The following is a 19,113-nucleotide window of genomic DNA, read 5'->3' on the forward strand; positions in this document are numbered from 1 at the left end:
TACAATCTTATTAGGCCTGGTGACACACACCCCTCTAATTTAATCTGTTCATCTCTCAAGACACCAGACTATGTTGTGGTGCCAGGTACAAGGCTAAACTTTGTTCATTTTCCTCATCCTCACCAACTCCACTCCTGCATCACTTCTCTCCCTGCTCCTCAATACTAAACAACACAAATGATTAGTTACTTATTCCCATCCCTTGTTGCAAATAATCACATTTCAATGGATGAGTTCGATGTTTTCGTTTGTCAAACTATGCACGGTTTGCTTTTGTTTTTACTGCATCCTTAAAGGGGAGTGGTTGGCTTGTTTTTAAGTTTTCTTACCATTCATGCCGCTGGTAGTTAGTGAATATCACCGAAACACCAAATAGCGGAGTTACATTTGAAGGAAAATTAAGCTGTTGCAGGAGATGGGCAATTGTTCAATAATGTCATATGAAATGTAGTAAAAAGCATTTGCTTGCATGCCATCTAGACAGATACTCTCCTTGATGCAGGAAGCATGCACTTGAACTCAGCACACTGAGCAGTGTCAGGGGTTGGAGGTGGGAAGGAATTGTTGACATTTTGGGATGAGTCCAACCGACATTTGCCCCCTTCCTTTCCAGACCCGGCCCAAAATGTCGACAGTTTATTCCCTTCCATGGATTGTGGGTGTTGCTCAGACATCTGCAGTACCTCGTGTGTTTATTACATGCCATATTAGACTTCCTTAGCAGAGATTCTGCGTACAAGATTTGGGTCATCATGTTTCAGTTGAACAAGACTTTGATGAGACTGCACTTAGAAACATAGAAAGCCTACAGCACAATGCAGGCCCTTCAGACCACAAAGCTGTGCCGAATGTGTCCTTACTATAGAAATTACCCAGGGATACCCATAGCCCTCTATGTTTCTAAGCTCCATGTACCTGTCTAGGAGTCTCTTAAAAGACCCTATTGTATCCACCTCCACCACCGTTGCTGGCAGCCCATTCCATGCATTCAACACTCTCTGCATAAAAAACTTACTCCTGACATCTCCTCTCTACCTACTCTCAAGCACCTTAAAACTGTGCCCTCTTGTGATAGCCATTTCAGCCTTGGGAAAAAGCCTCTGACTATCCACGCAATTAATGCCTCTCATCATCTTATACACCTCTATCAGGTCACCTCTCATCTTCCGTCGCTCCAAGGAGAAAAGGCCAAGTTCACTCACTCTATTCTCATAAGGCATGCTCCCCAATCCAGGCAACATCCTTGTAAATCTCCTCTGCACTCTTTCTATGATTTCCACATCCTTCCTGTTGTGAAGTGCCCAGAATTGAGCACAGCACTCCAAGTGGGGTCTGACCAAGGTCCTATATAGCTGCAACATTACCTCTCGGCTCTTAAACTCAGTCCCATGATTGATCATGGCCAATGCACCATATGCCTTCTTAACCACAGCGTCAAACTACGTAGCAGCTTTGAATGTTCTATGGATTCCGACCCCAAGATCCCTCTGATCCTCCACACTGCCAAGAGTCTTACCATTAATGCTATATTCTGCCATCATATTTAACCTACCAAAATGAACCACCTCACACTTATCTGGGTTGAACTCCATCTGCCACTTCTCAGCCTAGTTTTGCATCCTATCAATGCCCCGCTGTAACCTCTGACAGCCCTCCACATCATCCACAACACCTCTAAACTTTGCGTCATCGGCAAACTTACTAACTCGTCCCTCCATTTCCTCGTCCAGATCATTTATAAAAATCACGAAGAGTAGGGGTCCATTTCTGCATTGTCTGCAGTTCTGGTGGCTGTTTATCAAAAGGACGTGATTAAGCCAGAGAGGCTGCAGAAAAGATAAACAAGGATGTTACTTTTGTACCTTTTCTACACCTGGAAGGCCTCAATTATAAGGAAATTACAGATGGACTGTGACTGCTTTCCCGGGTGAGGCAAAACTTAAAGGGGTCTGGAAAGGCAAAGTTTCACACAGAGGGTGATGGGTATATGAAATATGCCAATAGGAGAAGCAATAGAGACAGGTACAATTACCAGGTTTAAAATATTTTGGACAACTACTTGGATAGGAAAGGTCTGGAGGGATGTGGGCCAAAAGCAGCCAAATGGGATCAGCTCACTTAAGGATCTTGGTCAGCATGAGCAAGCTGTTTCCATGCTGCGTAGCAAAATGTCCACAGTGTTTTATCTTAGTTCCTCACTTGTGTTCACTATACATCCCAGTTCATTGCAGTCTATTGCTCTAACCCACGAACAAATTTGGTTTGGATTCAAGATGGCTTAATGTCATTTCCCATACACAAGCGTAAAGGAGAATGAAATAATTGTCACTCTGGATCCGATCCAGCACAAAAATAAACGCAAAAGATAGAGAACACAGTAACAATTAAAAAACACAATAAACGTAAATACACAAGATACCGTAGCTTATATACATAGATTGATTTATGTTCATAAAGTGACACTGGGCTGTATATAAGGTGACTGACAAGAAATGATAAAGTAGTTGTGGAGTTAGTGGGTGGAGGTGTTGCTCAGCCTTACTGCTTGGGAAAAGTAACCATTTTTGAGTCTGGTGGTCCTGGTGTGGATGCCGTGTAGCCTCCTCCCTGATGGGAGTGGGACAAACAGTCCATGTGTAAGGTGGGTGGGAGCCTTCTTGATATTACTGGCCCTTTCCCGGCACTTTTCTGTATATACGGTATGCATTTGATGGCGGGTTGGCTGGTGCTGATGACACTGTTCTGGAGCCTTGGAAACGTGGAAAGATTAAGGACAGAACTGGACCATTCCCCTGCACAGCAGAGAATGTGTCTGACGTTATCTGGAGACAACACATTGATCAGTTGAGGAGATCAGAGCCAATTGTTAGAGAAGAAGGATGTCCAGATCTATCAGAACCACTTCCTGCAGTCCCAGAGTCAATTCCTACAACCACCAAGGAGGACAGTACCCGAGATTGTTTCACAGCCACAAGTCTCACCTGCCAGGTAGAGCGACACCGCGCCCCCCCCCCCCATTCCTGTCAGGAAAGAGGTTATCTCACAAAGGGTAAGAAATCCTCCACAGCAATTAAGTCTTTATGGGACAATTTAAAATTTGCTATGCTGCAGATATCTGTGTAACCCTCTGTACAGCTAGCAGCTTAATCTAGGGGATGATAGCCCCCGGCCCAGCCAAACTTAAGAAATCTCAGCACTACCAGCCCCTCCACCTATCTTTGTATCATCAGCAAACTTACCCACAAAGCCATCTATTCCATAATCCAAATCATTGATGTGCAACGTAAAAAGAAGCAGCCCCAACACGGACCACTGTGGAACACCACTGGTAACTGGCAGCCAACCAGAATAGGATCCCTTTATTCCCACTCTCTGTTTCCTGCCAATCAGCCAACACTCTATCCACGTATGTAACTTTCCCATAATTCCATGGGCTCTTACCTTGTTTAGCAGCCTCATGTGTGGCACCTTTTCAAAGGCCTTCTGAAAATCCAAATACACAACATCCACTGCATCTCACTTGTCTAGCCTACTTGTAATTTCCTCAAAAAATTGCAATAGGTTTGTCAACGCAAACAACTCAGGCAGGATTTTCCTTTAATGAAACCATGCTGACTTCTGCCTATCTTGTCATATGCCTCCAGGTACTCCGTAACCTCATCCTTGACAATCAACTCCAACAACTTCCCAACCACTGATGTCAAGCTAACAGGACTATAATTTCCTTTTTGCTTCCTTACCCCCTTCTTAAATAGCGGAGTGACATTTGCAATCTTCCAGTCCTCTGGAACCATGCCAGAATCTATTGACTTTTGAAAGATCATCCTCCGCAATCTCCACAGCTACTTCCTTCAGAACACGAGGGTGCATTCCATCTGGTCCGGGAGATTTATCTACCCTTTGACTATTCAGCTTCCTGAGTACTTTCTCTGTCATAATTATGACTGCACACACTTCTCTTCCCTGACACCGTTGAGTGTTCGGTATACTTCTGATGTCTTCCTCAGTGAAGACTGATGCAAAATACTCGTTCAGTTCCTCCAACATCTCCTTATCTCCCATTACAATTTCTCCAGCATCATTTTCTATCGGTCGTATGTTTACTCTCACCTGTCTTTTACTCTTTATACACTTGAAGAAGCTTTTAGTATCCTCTTTGATATTATTTGCTAGCTTCATTTCATAGTTTATCTTTTCCCTCTTAATGACCTTCTTAGTTTCCTTTTGAAAGCTTTTAAAAACTTCCCAATCCTCTGTCTTCCCACTAGTTTTTGCTTCCTTGTATCCCCTCTCCTTTGCTTTAACTTTGGCTTTGATTTCTCTTGTCAGCCACGGTTGCATCCTTTTTCCATTCAAAAATTTCTTCTTTTTTGGAATATATCTGTCTTGCACATTCCTCACTTCTTCCAGGACTTCCAGGGTGGTTATCTTCGGTTTGCTTCCAGTTCCCCATGCTGAAGAGGGCAGGAACAGGGAGATAATGGATCTGAATGTGTGGCTGAAGAACTGGTGCAGGAAGCAAGGACTTACATTCTTGGACCACTGGGGTATGTTTCGGGGTAAGGATGAATTGTACAAAAGGGACAGGTTGCACCTTAATAAGCAGGGCACCAGCATTCTGGCAGGCAGGTTTGCCTCTGCAAATGGGTGTGTTTAAACTAAGTAGTGGGGGGGAGGGGACAAACTGGAAACATAAGGACGGAGATAAAGGGAAAGTGAGAATAAGAAAAGTTAAGAATGACAGCAGAATCAACAGAGCAGTAAGCTCAAGAAGGGATCGTACAGTATGGCCAAGTGAAATAGGAATTGATATGGGAGGTGGGGGGAGTAATGAATTAAAAGTATTGTATATGGATGCACGGAGTATAAGAAATAAAGTGGATGAGCTTGAGGCTCAGTTGGAAATTGGTAAGTGTGATGTTGTGGGAATAACAGAGACATGGCTTCAAGTGGACAGGGTCTGGGAAATGAATATTCAAGGGTATACGTCCTATCGAAAGGACAGACAGGTGGGTTGAGGGGGTGGGGTGGCTCTGTTGGTGAGGAATGATATTCAGTCCCTTGTGGAGGGGGACATAGAATCAGGAGACGTAGAGTCAGTATGGATAGAACTGAGAAATTCTAAGGGTAGAAAGACCCTAATGGGAGTTATCTACAGGCCCCCAAACAGTAGTCTGGATGTAGGGTGTAAGTTGAATCAAGAGTTAAAATTGCCATGTTGCAAAGGTGATGCTACAGTTGTTATGGGGGATTTCAACATGCAGGTAGACTGGAGGAATCAGGTTGGTACTGGACCCCAAGAAAGGGAGTTTTTGGAGTCACTCCAAGGTGGATTCTTAGAGCAGCTTGTACTGGAGCCTCCCAGAGAGAACGCAATTCTAGGTTTAGTGTTGTGCAATGAACCGGATTTGATCAGGCACCTTGAGATAAAGGAGCCATTAGGAGGTAGTGACCATAATATGGTAAGTTTTAATCTACAATTTGAGAGGGAGAAGGGAAACTCGGAAGTGTCAGTATTACAGTTGAACAAAGGGAACTATGGTGCTATGCGGGAGGAGCTGGCCAACGTTCAATGGAACAATACCCTAGCAGGGATGACAGTGGAACAGCAATGGCAAGTACTTCTAGGAATAATGCCGAAAGTGCGGGATCAGTTTGTTCCAAAGAGGAAGAAAGATCCTAAGGGGAGTAAGGGGAGACAGTGGCTGACAAGGGAAGTAATGGACAGTATAAAAATAAAAGAGAAGTATAACATAGCAAAGATGAGTGGGAAGCCAGAGGATTGGGAAACTTTTAAAAAGCAACAGAAGGTAACTAAAAAGGCAATACGCGGAGAAAAAATGAGGTACGAAGGTAAACTAGCCAAGAATATAAAGGAGGATAGTAAAAGCTTCTTTAGGTATGTGAAAAGGAAAAAAATAGTTAAGACCAAAATTGGGCCCTTGAAGACAGAAGCGAGTGAATTTATTATGGGGAACAAGGAAATGGCAGACGAGTTGAACAGGTACTTTGGATCTGTCTTCACTAGGGAAGACACAAACAATCTCCCAGATGTAATAGTGGCCAAAGGACCTAGAGTAATGGATGAATTGAAGGAAATTTATATTAGGCAGGAAATGGTGTTGGATAGGCTGCTGGGTCTGAAGGCTGATAAGTCCCCAGAACGTGATGGTCTGCATCCCAGGGTACTTAAGGAGGTGGCTTTAGAAATCATGGACACATTGGTAATCATTTTCCAATGTTCTATAGATTCAGGATCAGTTCCTGTGGATTGGAGGGTGGCTAATGTTGTCCCTCTCTTCAAGAAGGGAGGAAGAGAGAAAACAGGGAATTATAGACCGGTTAGCCTGACGTCGGTGGTGAGAAAGATGCTGGAGTCAATTATAAAAGATGAAATTACGACACATCTGGATAGTAGTAACAGGATCGGTCTGAGTCAGCATGGATTTACGAAGGGGAAATCGTGCTTGACTAACCTTCTGGAATTTTTTGAGGATGTAACTATGAAAATGGACAAGGGAGAGCCAGTGGATGTAGTGTACCTGGACTTTCAGAAAACCTTTGATAAAGTCCCACTTAGGAGATTAGTGGGCAAAATTAGGACACATGGTATTGGGGGAAGAGTACTGACATGGATTGAAAATTGGCTGGTTGACGGAAAACAAAGAGTAGCGATTAACGGGTCCCTTTCGGAATGGCAGGCAGTGATCAGTGGGGTACCGCAGGGTTCAGTGCTGGGACCGCAGCTGTTTACAATATATATTAATGATTTAGATGACGGAATTAAAAGTAACATTAGCAAATTTGCCGATAACACAAACCTGGGTGGCAGTGTGTAATGTGAGGAGGATGTTATGAGAATGCAGGGTGACTTGGACAGGCTGGGTGAGTGGGCAGATGCATGGCAGATGCAGTTTAATGTGGATAAATGTGAGGTTATCCACTTTGGTGTAAGAACGGGAAGGCAGATTATTATCTAGATGGAGTCAAGTTAGGAAAATGGGAAGAACAACGAGATCTAGGTGTTCTTGTACATCAGTCACTGAAAGCAAGCATCAAAGTACAGCAGGCAGTGAAGAAAGCTAATGGTATGCTGGCCTTCATAACAAGGGGAATTGAGTATAAGAGCAAAGAGGTCCTTCCGCAGCTGTACAGGGCCCTGGTGAGACCACACCTGGAGTACTGTGTGCAGTTCTGGTCTCCAAATTTGAGGAAGGACATTCTTGCTATTGAGGGAGTGCAGCGTGGGTTCACAAGGTTAATTCCCAGGATGGCGGGACTGTCATATGTTGAAAGATTGGAGCGACTGAGCTTGTATACTCTGGAATTTAGAAGGCTGAGAGGGGATCTTATTGAAACATATAAGATTATTAAGGGATTGGACACGCTGCAGGCAGGAAGCATGTTCCTGCTGATGGGTGAGTCCAGAACCAGAGGCCACAGTTTAAGAATTAGGGGTAGGCCATTTAGAATGGAGTTGAGGAAAAACTTTTTCACCCAGAGGGTGGTGGATATATGGAATGTTCTGCCCCAGAAGGCTGTGGAGGCCAAGTCTCTGGATGCTTTCAAAAAAGAGATGGATAGAGCTCTTAAAGATAGCGGAATCAAAGGTTATGGGGATGAGGCAGGAACTGGATACTGATAGTGGATGATCAGCCGTGATCACAGTGAATGGCGCTGCTGGCTCGAAGGGCGGAATTGCCTACTCCTGCACCTATTGTCTATTGTCTATTCTCGCACAAACTCCAGCCACTGCAGCTCTGCCATCCTTCCCGCTAGTGTCCCTTTCCAGTCAACTTTGGCCAGTTCCTCTCTCATGCCACTGTAATTTCCTTTACTCCACTGAAATACCGACACATCAGATTTCAGCTTCTCTTTATCAAATTTCACAGTGAACTCAATCATGTTATGATCACTGCCTCCTAAGGGTTCCTTCACCTCAATCTTTCTAATCATCTCCGGTTCATTACACAACACCCAATCCAGTACAGCCGATCCCCTGGTGGGCTCAACAACAAGCTGTTCTAAAAAGCCATCCTCACAGACATTCTACAAATTCTCTCTCTTGAGATCCAGTGCCACATGTGATGCCTCACCAAAGTAAAAACTAAGACACGTTCTTCCTGGCTCAATGTTTTTCTTTCGATTAGTTTTATGTTTTGGAGTTACAAACATGATTGGGAGCAGGTTGTGTTGCAGTGAGGACCTGCTGAACAATTTCTGTAATACCCCACTTCATAGAGAAGAGAAATACGGCACAGAATCAGGCCATTTGGTCCATTGATTCCTTTTCAATAAAATATTGATGAATATGCATATGCTCTACACATTTTTATAGCAAAAGTGAAATCCCATGGGAATTTTAATATCTGAAATAATTGACTACTATCTGTTGTTTGTGTTTCCCAATTACATTTATATTCTCTAATAAATAGTTAAGTAAATCTGCTTTTACTAATCACTTATTAAATAAGAGAGATTGTGGAAAATACGTGATATGATTTCATTTGAACTGAACTTTACAAAATAAAAGTGGTTCTCAATTCCAATCCATTCCAATGTTGGCTTCAAACCAAGTCCCTATTCTAATTTAGCATACTCTAATAAAGTAAGCCATAAATGCTTTCATTGCAGCTCGGAGATTTTGACAGATGTACATTTATGCTGGAAGCTAAAGTATTTTCCTCCATAACTGAATGCTGGATATAAAATCACTTAATTAATTACAGTGCTAGTTTACAAGAACACATTAGCTTTTCATATTTATTCTTATTATCATTAAATTGCTCAGTGCTGCATTTCACCGTCAATTGATGTTTTCCTCTAAGCTAATTTTTGTGATACTGCAAATGAAATATATGCATTATATTAGTTATACTGTCACAGAGAATTCTTTCATCTTTAATCAAATGATTGCACTATGTACATAATCTGGGATTGAATATCATGTGATTAAAAAAATTTTCTCAGGTTATGGCTACGGTATATGTAAAAGCAAACCTCAAGAAGACACAAAAATATTCACTGTATTTTGTTTACCTCCATTAAGGCCAATAAGTAATTAATTAGCCTGTAAAATATAATTTATACATTATGTACATCATTTGGTTTCTCAATTAGTCTACATTAGTGTGTGTTCATAGGATTCAATGGTACTAGAAAGATAATTGTAAATCATATATATATATACTACAATTGAAATCCTATGTATATTCAACTAATTTTAACATACGATAAAAATATTTTTCAACTATTTATTTTTCTAGCACTGTGTATCTTCATAACCTCCCTGAGCGACCTATTTCACACAATCTCTATTTCAGTAATAAAGGCATCCATTAGTCTTGCGAGACCATGGTCTTCACTCTCTAGGGTGCAGGCCTGTGCAAGGTTGTATGGAAGACCAGCAGTTGCCCATGCTGCAAGTCTCCCCTCTCCACAACACCAATGTTGTCCAAGGGAAGGGCATTAGGACCCATACAGCTTGGCACCAGTGTCGTTGCAGAGCAATGTGTGACACAACACGTTCCCTCGGCTGGGAGTTCGAACTCACGACCTTCAGGTAGCTAGTCCAATGCCTTAACCACTTGGCCACGTGCTCACACAGCTATCTCAGTAAAACAACTATTAATATATTCATTACATATTTTCCTTCTTTTCTCCACAGAATATTGAAAACTTTGATATCATTTTCCTGAGCTATGACTAGAATAAACTTCTCCAGTTTCTTTAGCAAGTTAGAACCACATAAGTTTCAAGTGGCAACTTTGATCATTAATTGGTTAACCCTATATGGAGCTTCACTGATGCCAGAAAAACATAACAACATCTCAGCTGTTATACTGAATGCATCTGTTCTAAGATTAGCTGCAGCTTTGCCAGCCCAATCCAGTCCAGCATGAATCAAATAATGCTGTCATTCATGTGCATGGAATAAGAAATGCTCAAGGATAGAGTATAAAAATCAGAAAATCATGTTATTTCTGTGCAGCATGTTCAGAACTATGCCCATTTTTTGTCTCCTTAGTTCAAATGGTGTGAGAACAACAACCTGAGTCTCAACGTGGACAAGACAAAAGAGATGATTGTAGTCTTCAGGGAAGTGCAGGTCGACCAATCCCCATTGTACATCAATGACTCTGCTGTGGAGAGAGTGAACGGCACAAAGCTCCTTGTTGTGCACATAATGGGTGATCTAACCTGACCCCACAACACCTCCTCACTACTCAAGAAGGCACAGCAGCATCTACACTTTCCAAGGAGATTAAGGCGTGTCAGGCTCCCCACACCCATTCTAACAACCTTCACAGGAGCACCGTCAAGAGTGTACTGTCTGGCTGCAAGCTATCACTGAGTACAAACTGCCAAGAGGATCTCCCCCCCCCACAACCATTTGTTCCATTTGTGACATTTGCTGCTCTTCACAGACAAGGCGTCCATCCTGAACCAGTGGTCAGAATATTTCCAGACTCTCTTCAGCGCCAACCACATGGTCCAAGACTCAGCAATTCATCGCATCCCACGACAGCCAGAGAAAACAGAACTGGACAAGATTCCAACCCTAGAAGAGACAGTCAGGGCCATAGAGCAGCTGAATGGTGGCAAGGCAGAGGGAGTTGATGGAATCCCACCTGAGATTTGGAAGCATGGGGGCCCAGCGTTACACACCAAACTCCATGAGTTCTTTGTCTGCTGCTGGGAACAAGGTAAACTACCACAGGACCTCCGTGACACAGTCATCATTGCCCTGTACAAGAACAAGGGGGAAAAGTCCAACTTCTCCAACTACCGGGGGATAACCCTTCTCTCTATCACAGGAAAAATCCTCGCAAGAGTACTCCTGAACAGACTGTTGCCCATCATTGCAGAAGAATGCCCCCCAGAGAGCCAGTGTGGCTTTAGAGCCAACAGGAGCACCAACGACATGGTATTTGTTCTCAGGCAGCTCCAAGAGAAATGTAAGGAATAGAACAAGGGATTGTACATGACTTCTGTCGACCTTACTAAAGCAATTGACACTGTGAGCAGGAAAGGTCTGTGGCAAATCATGGAACGACTGGGATGCCCCCCAAAGTTCCTCAGCATGGTTATCCAGCTACATGAAGATTAGCGTGGCCAAGTCAGACACAAAAATGACCTCTCAGAACCCTTCCCAATAGGCAACGGAGTAAAGCAAGGTTGCATCCTCGCGCCGACTCTCTTCACCATCTTCTTCAGCATGATGCTCGAAAGGGCCTCAGAAGACCTTGATGACGAGGACGGTGTCTACATCCGATACCGCACCGATGGCAGCCTGTTCAACCTGAGGCAACTACAGTCCCACACCAAGACATTGGAGCAACTCACCCGAGAGCTACTCTTCTTGTTGTCCACACAGAGACAGCCCTGCAGCATATAACATCCTGCTTCGCAGAGGCTGCCGAGCTCTTTGGACTGCAAGTCAGCTTGAAGAAGACAGAAGTTCTCCATCAGCCCGCACTCCAGGAAGATTACCACCCTCCCCACATCACCATCGGTGAGGTAGAGCTGAAGACAGTCCACCAGTTCAGCTACCTGGGTTGCACCATCTCGTCAGATGCCAAGATTGACAAAGAGATTGACAACAGACTGGCAAAGGCAAACAGCGCATTTGGTGGGCTGTACAAAAGAGTCTGGAACAAAAAGCATTTGAAGAAAGGCATGAAGATCAGCGTGTACAGAGCCATTGTACTGACCACCCTCCTGTATGACTCTGAGTTGTGGGTCACCTACCGTCACCACCTACGACTCCTTGGGCGTTTCCACCAGCACTGCCTCCGCACCATCCTCAACATCCACTGGAGTGACTTTGTCACCAGCGTTGAGGTCCTCGAACAGGCGGAGGTCACCAGCATCAAGACGCAGCTGCTCTGGGCAGGGCACGTCTCCAGGATGGAGGATCATCGCCTGCCCAAGATTGTGCTATATGGCGAACTCTCCACTGGCCACTGTGACAGAGGGGCACCGAAGAAGAGGTACAAGGACTCTCTGAAGAAATCCCTTGGTGCCTATCACATTGACCATTGCCAGTGGCCTAATCTAGCCTCCGATTGCAAGGCCTGGTGACACACCATTCACCAGTCTGTCTCCTCCTTCGAGAACGCACGCAGGGCTGGCATTGAGGACAAAAGGAGAAGGAGGAAGAACCGTGACACAGCAGCACCAAACCCAGAACAGAATTTCCCTTGCAGCCGCTGTGGCCAGGACTGCCTGTCCCATATTGGCCTCGTCAGCCACCAGCGAGCCCGCAGCAGACGTGGGCAGTCCCCTTCCTAAATCTTCATTCCCAAAGCCGAGCCATGAATAAATGACATTTGCCAGGGCCTAAAGCATTGATGAGAATCCCTACCATCCATCCCACAATATTTTTGACCGAATACCATCAGGAAGGAGGTAGAGGGGCATCAGGACTAGAACTACCAAACTGGGTAACAGCTTCTTCCCTCAGGCTGTGAGACGAATGAATACCCTGACACAACTGAGGTCACATCACTAGTACAGTGAGCTGTTTACCATTTACTGTACTGTTTATTGTGACTGTTTACTTTAACCTGTGCTGCGCACTTCACATGCATTTTGAATTATATTGCATTTACTTATTTCTGATAATATTTTGTTTTATGTGCTGTGTGTGATACATGTTATTTGGGTGTACCATTATTTACGTTATTTGGTGGTCCGGAGGAATGTTGTTTAATTTGGTTGTATATGGTTCCTGAAGGGCCACAAAATGCCTCTGACAACCAAGTCCAGCTCCTGGTCTTCATGTGTGGCTTTGCTACTAAGCTCAGCAGAACAGATTCTACTGGTAGGAAAAAGGGCAAAGGTTGGTTACTGGCACCTTAAAACCAGTCGGGCAAATGGGGCTCATCAGCCATGGTTGGCAGCTCATCTAGGAGAAGGAAAATTCTGATCTCAAACCTCCGCTGCCTTGCAGCTGTTCCCACACCTGGGGAAGGCTTCAGGAGTAAACCCTGAGGGAAAAATCCGGAGCTGGAGTCCCTGAGGCAGTCCTACATTGAGTTCAATGCTGACTGACAACTCCTGTGATGCTGCTGGTACCAAACTGTATATGTCTCTTCCGTCCTTTGGGGTTAATCAGTTATGTGGAGGGGGGAGCTTGCCACATGGGTAACAGGTTGCTCTCCAAATTGTACTACTCAGGCTTAGGTATCTAGAGCGCTAGGATGAAATATCTATGGTCAACTCTGACCAACAGAGGCCTCAGCATCTGTACAGTCAGATAAACTTGAACATGAACTATGTAAGGAGCAATATATTTGAACTGGAGGCAATTTAGTGAAGGTTCATTTGGTTAATTCCTGAGATGAAAGGGTTGTCCTATGAGAAACAGTTGAGCAGAAGGCCTATATGCATTAGCACTCAGGAAAAATGAGAACTTATTTTGATTGAGACAGACATGATTTTGAAGCAGGTAGGCAAACTAGAAGTTGGAGAGGGGGTGCTGGTGAGCATGTTGGAGAGAATACATCACAGCATTGCAAGGAAAGAGCATGAATGGATTATTCTCCTTGGAGTTGACTTGGGATAAGTAGGCCAAATATCCTACTTCTGAACTGTAATAAATACATTGCAGATAGTATCAGCACATTTGCCATCTGGAAAAACATCATTTCAGAATAAAGGCTTACCATTTAAGATGGAGAGAGAAAGCAAATACTTCTGTCAGATGGTTGTGAATCTTTCGTATTCTGCACCTCAGAGTTCTGTGGAGTCAGGCCTTCCATTTACCGCCCCGCTCCCATTCATTTGCATGGTGATGGAAAGTGTCAGCATTGCTATTGAACAACCATTACTCATCAAATACAAACTCACCCCAACTCATTCCCGTACTGTCAGAATCACAAAGCTATTGAGGGGCAAGGTGACAGTGAATGACCCTGACCTTAAGGCAATTTTGACTAAATGTGTACCAACACCTCAGCCACTTTCATTTATCATTTTTCAGTCCTAATTACTGGAGGTCCCTGCACAGCAACACCGCAGAATTCCTCTACCCATTAGACAATGAAGACATTCAACCACCAATAAGAGAAATTAGTGATGAACATTTAATGGTGGCCTTGCAAACAACACCAGCATCAAGTATTATCTTTTTAATAAACTGCAGTAACTTCTGAAGGCTTCTTTCATTGCATCTTCAATCACTGAAAAATCTAGGGGTGTTGGCAACATGGGAACACTAACACAAGCAAGATTTCCACCAACTCGTACACCATTCTGACATGGGAGTGCTCGGTTAATCCTTTATTGTCACTGGGTCAAGGTCCTGAAGTCTGGTTTATAGAATGGGGAAAAGCAGGACAGTGGGGTGAAATGGATTAGTTCTTTAAAGAGCCATCAAAAGCACAAAGGACCAGATCCGCTTTACTACGTTGTATATTTCAAATAGCTGGCCAGTGGTGTAGTGGCATCAGCACTGGACTTTGAATTGAGTGGTCCTGATTTGAATCTGGCCGGCTCTTTGCACACTTTCCATTCATGCTGGGTTGAGCATTGAGCTAGCAAATCGGCCTCATAAAAAAACAGACAAACTGCTAAAGGAACGGCAAGATTGCCACCCAATGTGCCACATGGTGCGGAGAGGAATAACAATATTTCAATTACGTGAATAAATGCCAATACCGAAACCATTCATATTATTTCTCGTACTTCACAAAGCAAATGCTCTGAGCTAGCTTTAAGTTTCATGAATATCATGTATGGGAACATAATCATGGTGTAGCTTTAACTTCAAGGTTTAATTACAAAGAGCAGCTATACCTCCCATCCTTCAATATGTGACTGCCATTCTTCGAGAATTTCCAGCTTTTCCATTTGTCGTTTTGCTTCATTAATGGTGGAGCATACCGTTTTCATGGCCTGAAGAGCCTCGAGTACTGCTGAATAGTCATTATGCTTCTTTGGTGTCCTCTTCATCAATTCCTGAATTGTAAAAGCACAGAAAAGTAATTTGTTAAAAATATTCAGAGTTGTTTGTATAAAAGAATAGTTGTTTCTCCTCAAGGGTCACATTCCTCATGAAATGTTTAATACACCTTTTTTGTTGAATTGACTTTGAGAATTAAGTACCTCTGCACTTCAGGATCATGTAATAAGCAAAATGCTTTGAAACAACCTTTCAATTTTATATATTATGAAGCAAATGAAAAAGATTTGACAAATAAACTTTCATGAACTGGATCATAAGGCCATAAGACATAGGAGCAGAATTGGGCCATTTGGCCCCATCGAGTCTGCTCCACCAAATGATCATGGTCATTTGACCATTTCCCGCTCAACCCCATTCTCCTGCCTTCTTCCCGTAACCTTTCATGCCCTGACTTATCAAGAATGTGTCAACCTCTGCCTTAAATATACCCAATGACTTGGCCTCCACAGCTGCCTATGGCAATGAATTCACCAACCTCGGGTTAAAGAAATTCCTCCTCATCTTCATTCTAAATGGACATCCCGCTATTCAGGTCCTAAACTCCCCCAACTATAGGAAACATCCTTTCCACATCTACTCTATCTAGGCCATTCAACATTCAATTGGTTTTAAAACAAACCCCAACCCCCATTCTTCCAAGTTCCAGCAAGTATAGGCCCAGAGACATTAAAAGTTCCTTTTATGATAAGTCTTCCATTCCCTGAATCATTTTCGTGAACCTCCTATGCACCCTCTCCAATTTCAACACACCCTTTCTTTTTGAGCCCAGAACAGCTCACAATACCCCAAGAGAGGCCTCACCAGTGCCTTCTTATTATCATCATCAGTTGCCATGCCCAGTTTGAGTTTTGACTTCCATGGCCCACACACTTCTGTTTCGGGTCAAGTGGATCAATTCATTGGTATTCATTTCCAGTTCTCTGGCTGCTGTCTCCATCATCATTTGTCTTTGTCTTCCTCTTGCTTTCTTCCCTTCAATCTTTCCCATAATTACCGTGCATTCTAACTCCTCTTTCCTAATCACATGTCCAATGAAGTTACGTTGCCTTGTCATGATCTCATACATTATTTCTCATTTTCTGTTTGCTCTGTTCATGACATCCTCGTTAGATATTCATTTTGTCCATGATATTAATACCTTCTTAAGCCTCAGAATTACATCCTTATTTTTTATGTTCTAGTCCTCTCAAAATGAATGCATTTGCATTTCTTACCATTGACTCAACCTGCAAGTTAATCTTTAGGGAATCCAGTACAAGGACTCCCAACTCATTTTCCACCCCTGATTTTTGAATTTTCTCCCCACTTAGAAAATGGTCTACGCTTCATGACATCGTATTCCATCTGCCATTTCTTTGCCCATTCTCTTGAATCAGTCCTTCTGCAGCCTCCCTGTTTCCTCAACATTACCTACCCCTCCATCTATCTTCATATCATTCACAAACTTGGCCACAAAATGACGTGGTCCCAACACAGACCACTCCTGTTGTAGTTTGTGCCCAAATCCAGGCTGCTGTTCAGAGGCCTGTATACAAATCTCATCAGGGAATTTTTACCCTTGCAGTTACTTAACTCTACCCACAACAATCCTATATCATCCAATCCTATGTCATATTTTTCTAAGGATTTGATAACAGTTTTTTACCAACAGAGTCACACCACTCCTTCACCCCTGTCCTTTTGATACCATGTACCGTTTGTATATCCTTGGATGTTAAGCTCCCAACTGCAATCCTCTTTCAGCCACGACCTAGTGATGCCCACATCATCATACCTGCCAGGGAAGGAGAAGATGGCGATGCAATGCAGCGCGCACGGCCGCTCCGAAATGATATCGTATTTGTAAGTAGGTACCGTGCACAATCCTGATTTGATGGAGACACACATGACAAGCACCAAGGAACATCTGGAGAAACTTCTAAAATGCCCGCTTCGCTGCCACTGCTACTGTGCGATTGAGAATCTCCGGAGGGAAAGGCCCCAAATCCTCGGCTTTGCCTATAGCCTGTTGCCGGGGCCAGGGTCAAAGCGCTCGGCAGAGATGGTGCTCGGTGCTTGGTGTCGGAGGGCTGGTCGGAGGCTCAAAGTTTTCAGACGGACTCAAGAGTTGGCTGTGGTCGGGTGCTTCCAGGGTGCTGCATCGGCAAGTTTGCGGCGCTGGAAGCTCATGGCAGGGAGAGTTTTTCTTCCTTCTACCATCTGCGTGAGATGATGGGACTTTTGAGAGACTTTGAGACTTTTTTTTACTGTGCCCATGGTCTGCTCTTTATCAAATTACGGTATTGCTTTGCACTGTTGTAACTATATGTTATAATTATGTGGTTTCTGTCAGTTTTTCAGTCTTGGTTTGTCTTGTGTTTCTGTGATATCATTCTGGAGGAACATTGTATCATTTCTTAACGCATGCATTACTAAATGACAATAAAAGAGAACTGCGTGTCCTCATAAACTAATCTAATCTAACTACACTACAAGATCATTTACTTCATTCTGTTAAGTGCGTGCATTCAAATGTTAATACCTCCAGTCCCCCTTGAGTTCAGGTGTAGCCCATCCTTTTAACAGGTCATCCCTTCCCAGAAGAGATCCTAATGATCCAGAAATCTGAAACCCTTCCCCTTGCACCAGTTCCTCAGCCATGGATTCCTCTGCTAAATCATCCTATTCTTACACTCACTGGCGCATGGCAGAGGCAGCAATGCAGAAATTACCATCCTGGATGTCCTGCTTTCCAGCTTTCTACATAGTTCCCTAAATTCTCTCTCCAGGACCCTTTTCCTACCTATACCTTTGGTGCCAGTATGTAGCAAGACGCCTGGCTGCTCACCCTCTCCCTGTCACCACGTTGCGGGTATGACCCAAGTGCGGAGTGAGAGACACCAAAGTGGGTCGATATTTCACAGACTTTAATGCGAATAGTGTTACAGGGAAAAGAAAACAATAAACACTAGGCCAAACTGGCGCATCAACTAAAACTCTCAAATGGTAAACAAAGCATGAACTGTGGCTGAAAAGAACAACTAAGAATAAAAAGAATGCGGCTAGTCTTCAGAGTTGGTGGCTCGACAGTCCATTTTCTCTCACGCAAGGTGGAATGGAGGCAGCGAAGAGCTGCTGTGTCCTGTTCAAGTCTCAACAAGTATCGTGACGGAATGAATGGAGTTAAATACTATCACAATGAAATAATAATTAGCTAACACGTGCACATTCACAAGCACAATTGCCGCATCTGATGTGCTGCTGAATCCATGGCTGTGACACTCCCTTTAGAATGTCAGGGACCCGATCCAAGATGTCCCTGAACCTGCTACCTCAGAGGCAACTTACCATCCAAAAGTCTCTGTCACATCCATATGGGCAAAGGATTTCACATTTCTGGACCTTGAAATGCAGTTCTTATCAATTTCAAAAAAAAAAATACCATACAGATTACACTTTTGAAACTTGAAAGGAAGTTCCTATCATTAGGCGTTCCCACATTAAAATCTAGAAAACTAACTCACTATAGTATCTTGAACACCCACAAATGTCTCAACATAGATATAAATAGTTGTTAATGACAAAGAGACATAAACATACACTTCCTAAATAATTAGGGTCTGATGCAATTCCAAAATACACATAAATAAGTTTGTTTTTTGAATAAAGGTACAAGCTTTTCCTCACTTGTGGAAACTTAACTTTGTTTGTCCTACTTTGCTAAACCACATTCCAACCTGATGCATCCGTGCTTATTTTTCTCATTCAAAGTTTAAAGTATAATTTATTATCAGAGTACATACATGTCACCATATACAACCCTGAGAATTTTCTTCCTACAGGCATACTCAGCAAATCTATAGGATAGTAACTGTAAACAGGATCAATGAAGACCATGTACTGTACAAATGCAAATATGAACAAATAGCAATAACTAACGAGAGCATGAAATAACAAGATAAAGAGTCCTTAAAATGAGATCACTAGTTGTGGGAACATCTCAATAGATGCGTGTAGTTATCCTCTTTTGTTCAAGAGTCTGATGGTTGAGGGGTTGTAACTGTTCTTGAACTTGGTGGTGTGAGTCCTGAGGCTCTTGTACCTTCTACCTGGTGGCAGCAGTGAGAAAAGAGCATGGATCTTTGAGGATCTTTGAAGATGGA

The 19,113-nt window shown here is 43.3% G+C and overlaps 1 protein-coding gene across 4 annotated transcripts in view; it reads right to left on the reverse strand.

The window, feature by feature from the left end:
• prex2 (phosphatidylinositol-3,4,5-trisphosphate-dependent Rac exchange factor 2) overlaps positions 1 to 19,113 on the reverse strand; it is a 407,250-nt gene that overhangs the window by 295,921 nt on the left and 92,216 nt on the right. For 3 of the 4 annotated variants that reach the window (XM_072254142.1, XM_072254151.1, XM_072254170.1), the window contains one exon: positions 14,803 to 14,964. In XM_072254142.1, the coding sequence (XP_072110243.1) occupies positions 14,803 to 14,964 (162 nt within the window). The remainder of the gene's footprint in view (positions 1 to 14,802; positions 14,965 to 19,113) is intronic. The other variant, XM_072254160.1, reaches the window with a different exon arrangement.

This window comes from Mobula birostris, chromosome 1, assembly GCF_030028105.1.
Source record: "Mobula birostris isolate sMobBir1 chromosome 1, sMobBir1.hap1, whole genome shotgun sequence".
In the NCBI taxonomy this organism is placed as follows: domain Eukaryota; kingdom Metazoa; phylum Chordata; class Chondrichthyes; order Myliobatiformes; family Myliobatidae; genus Mobula; species Mobula birostris.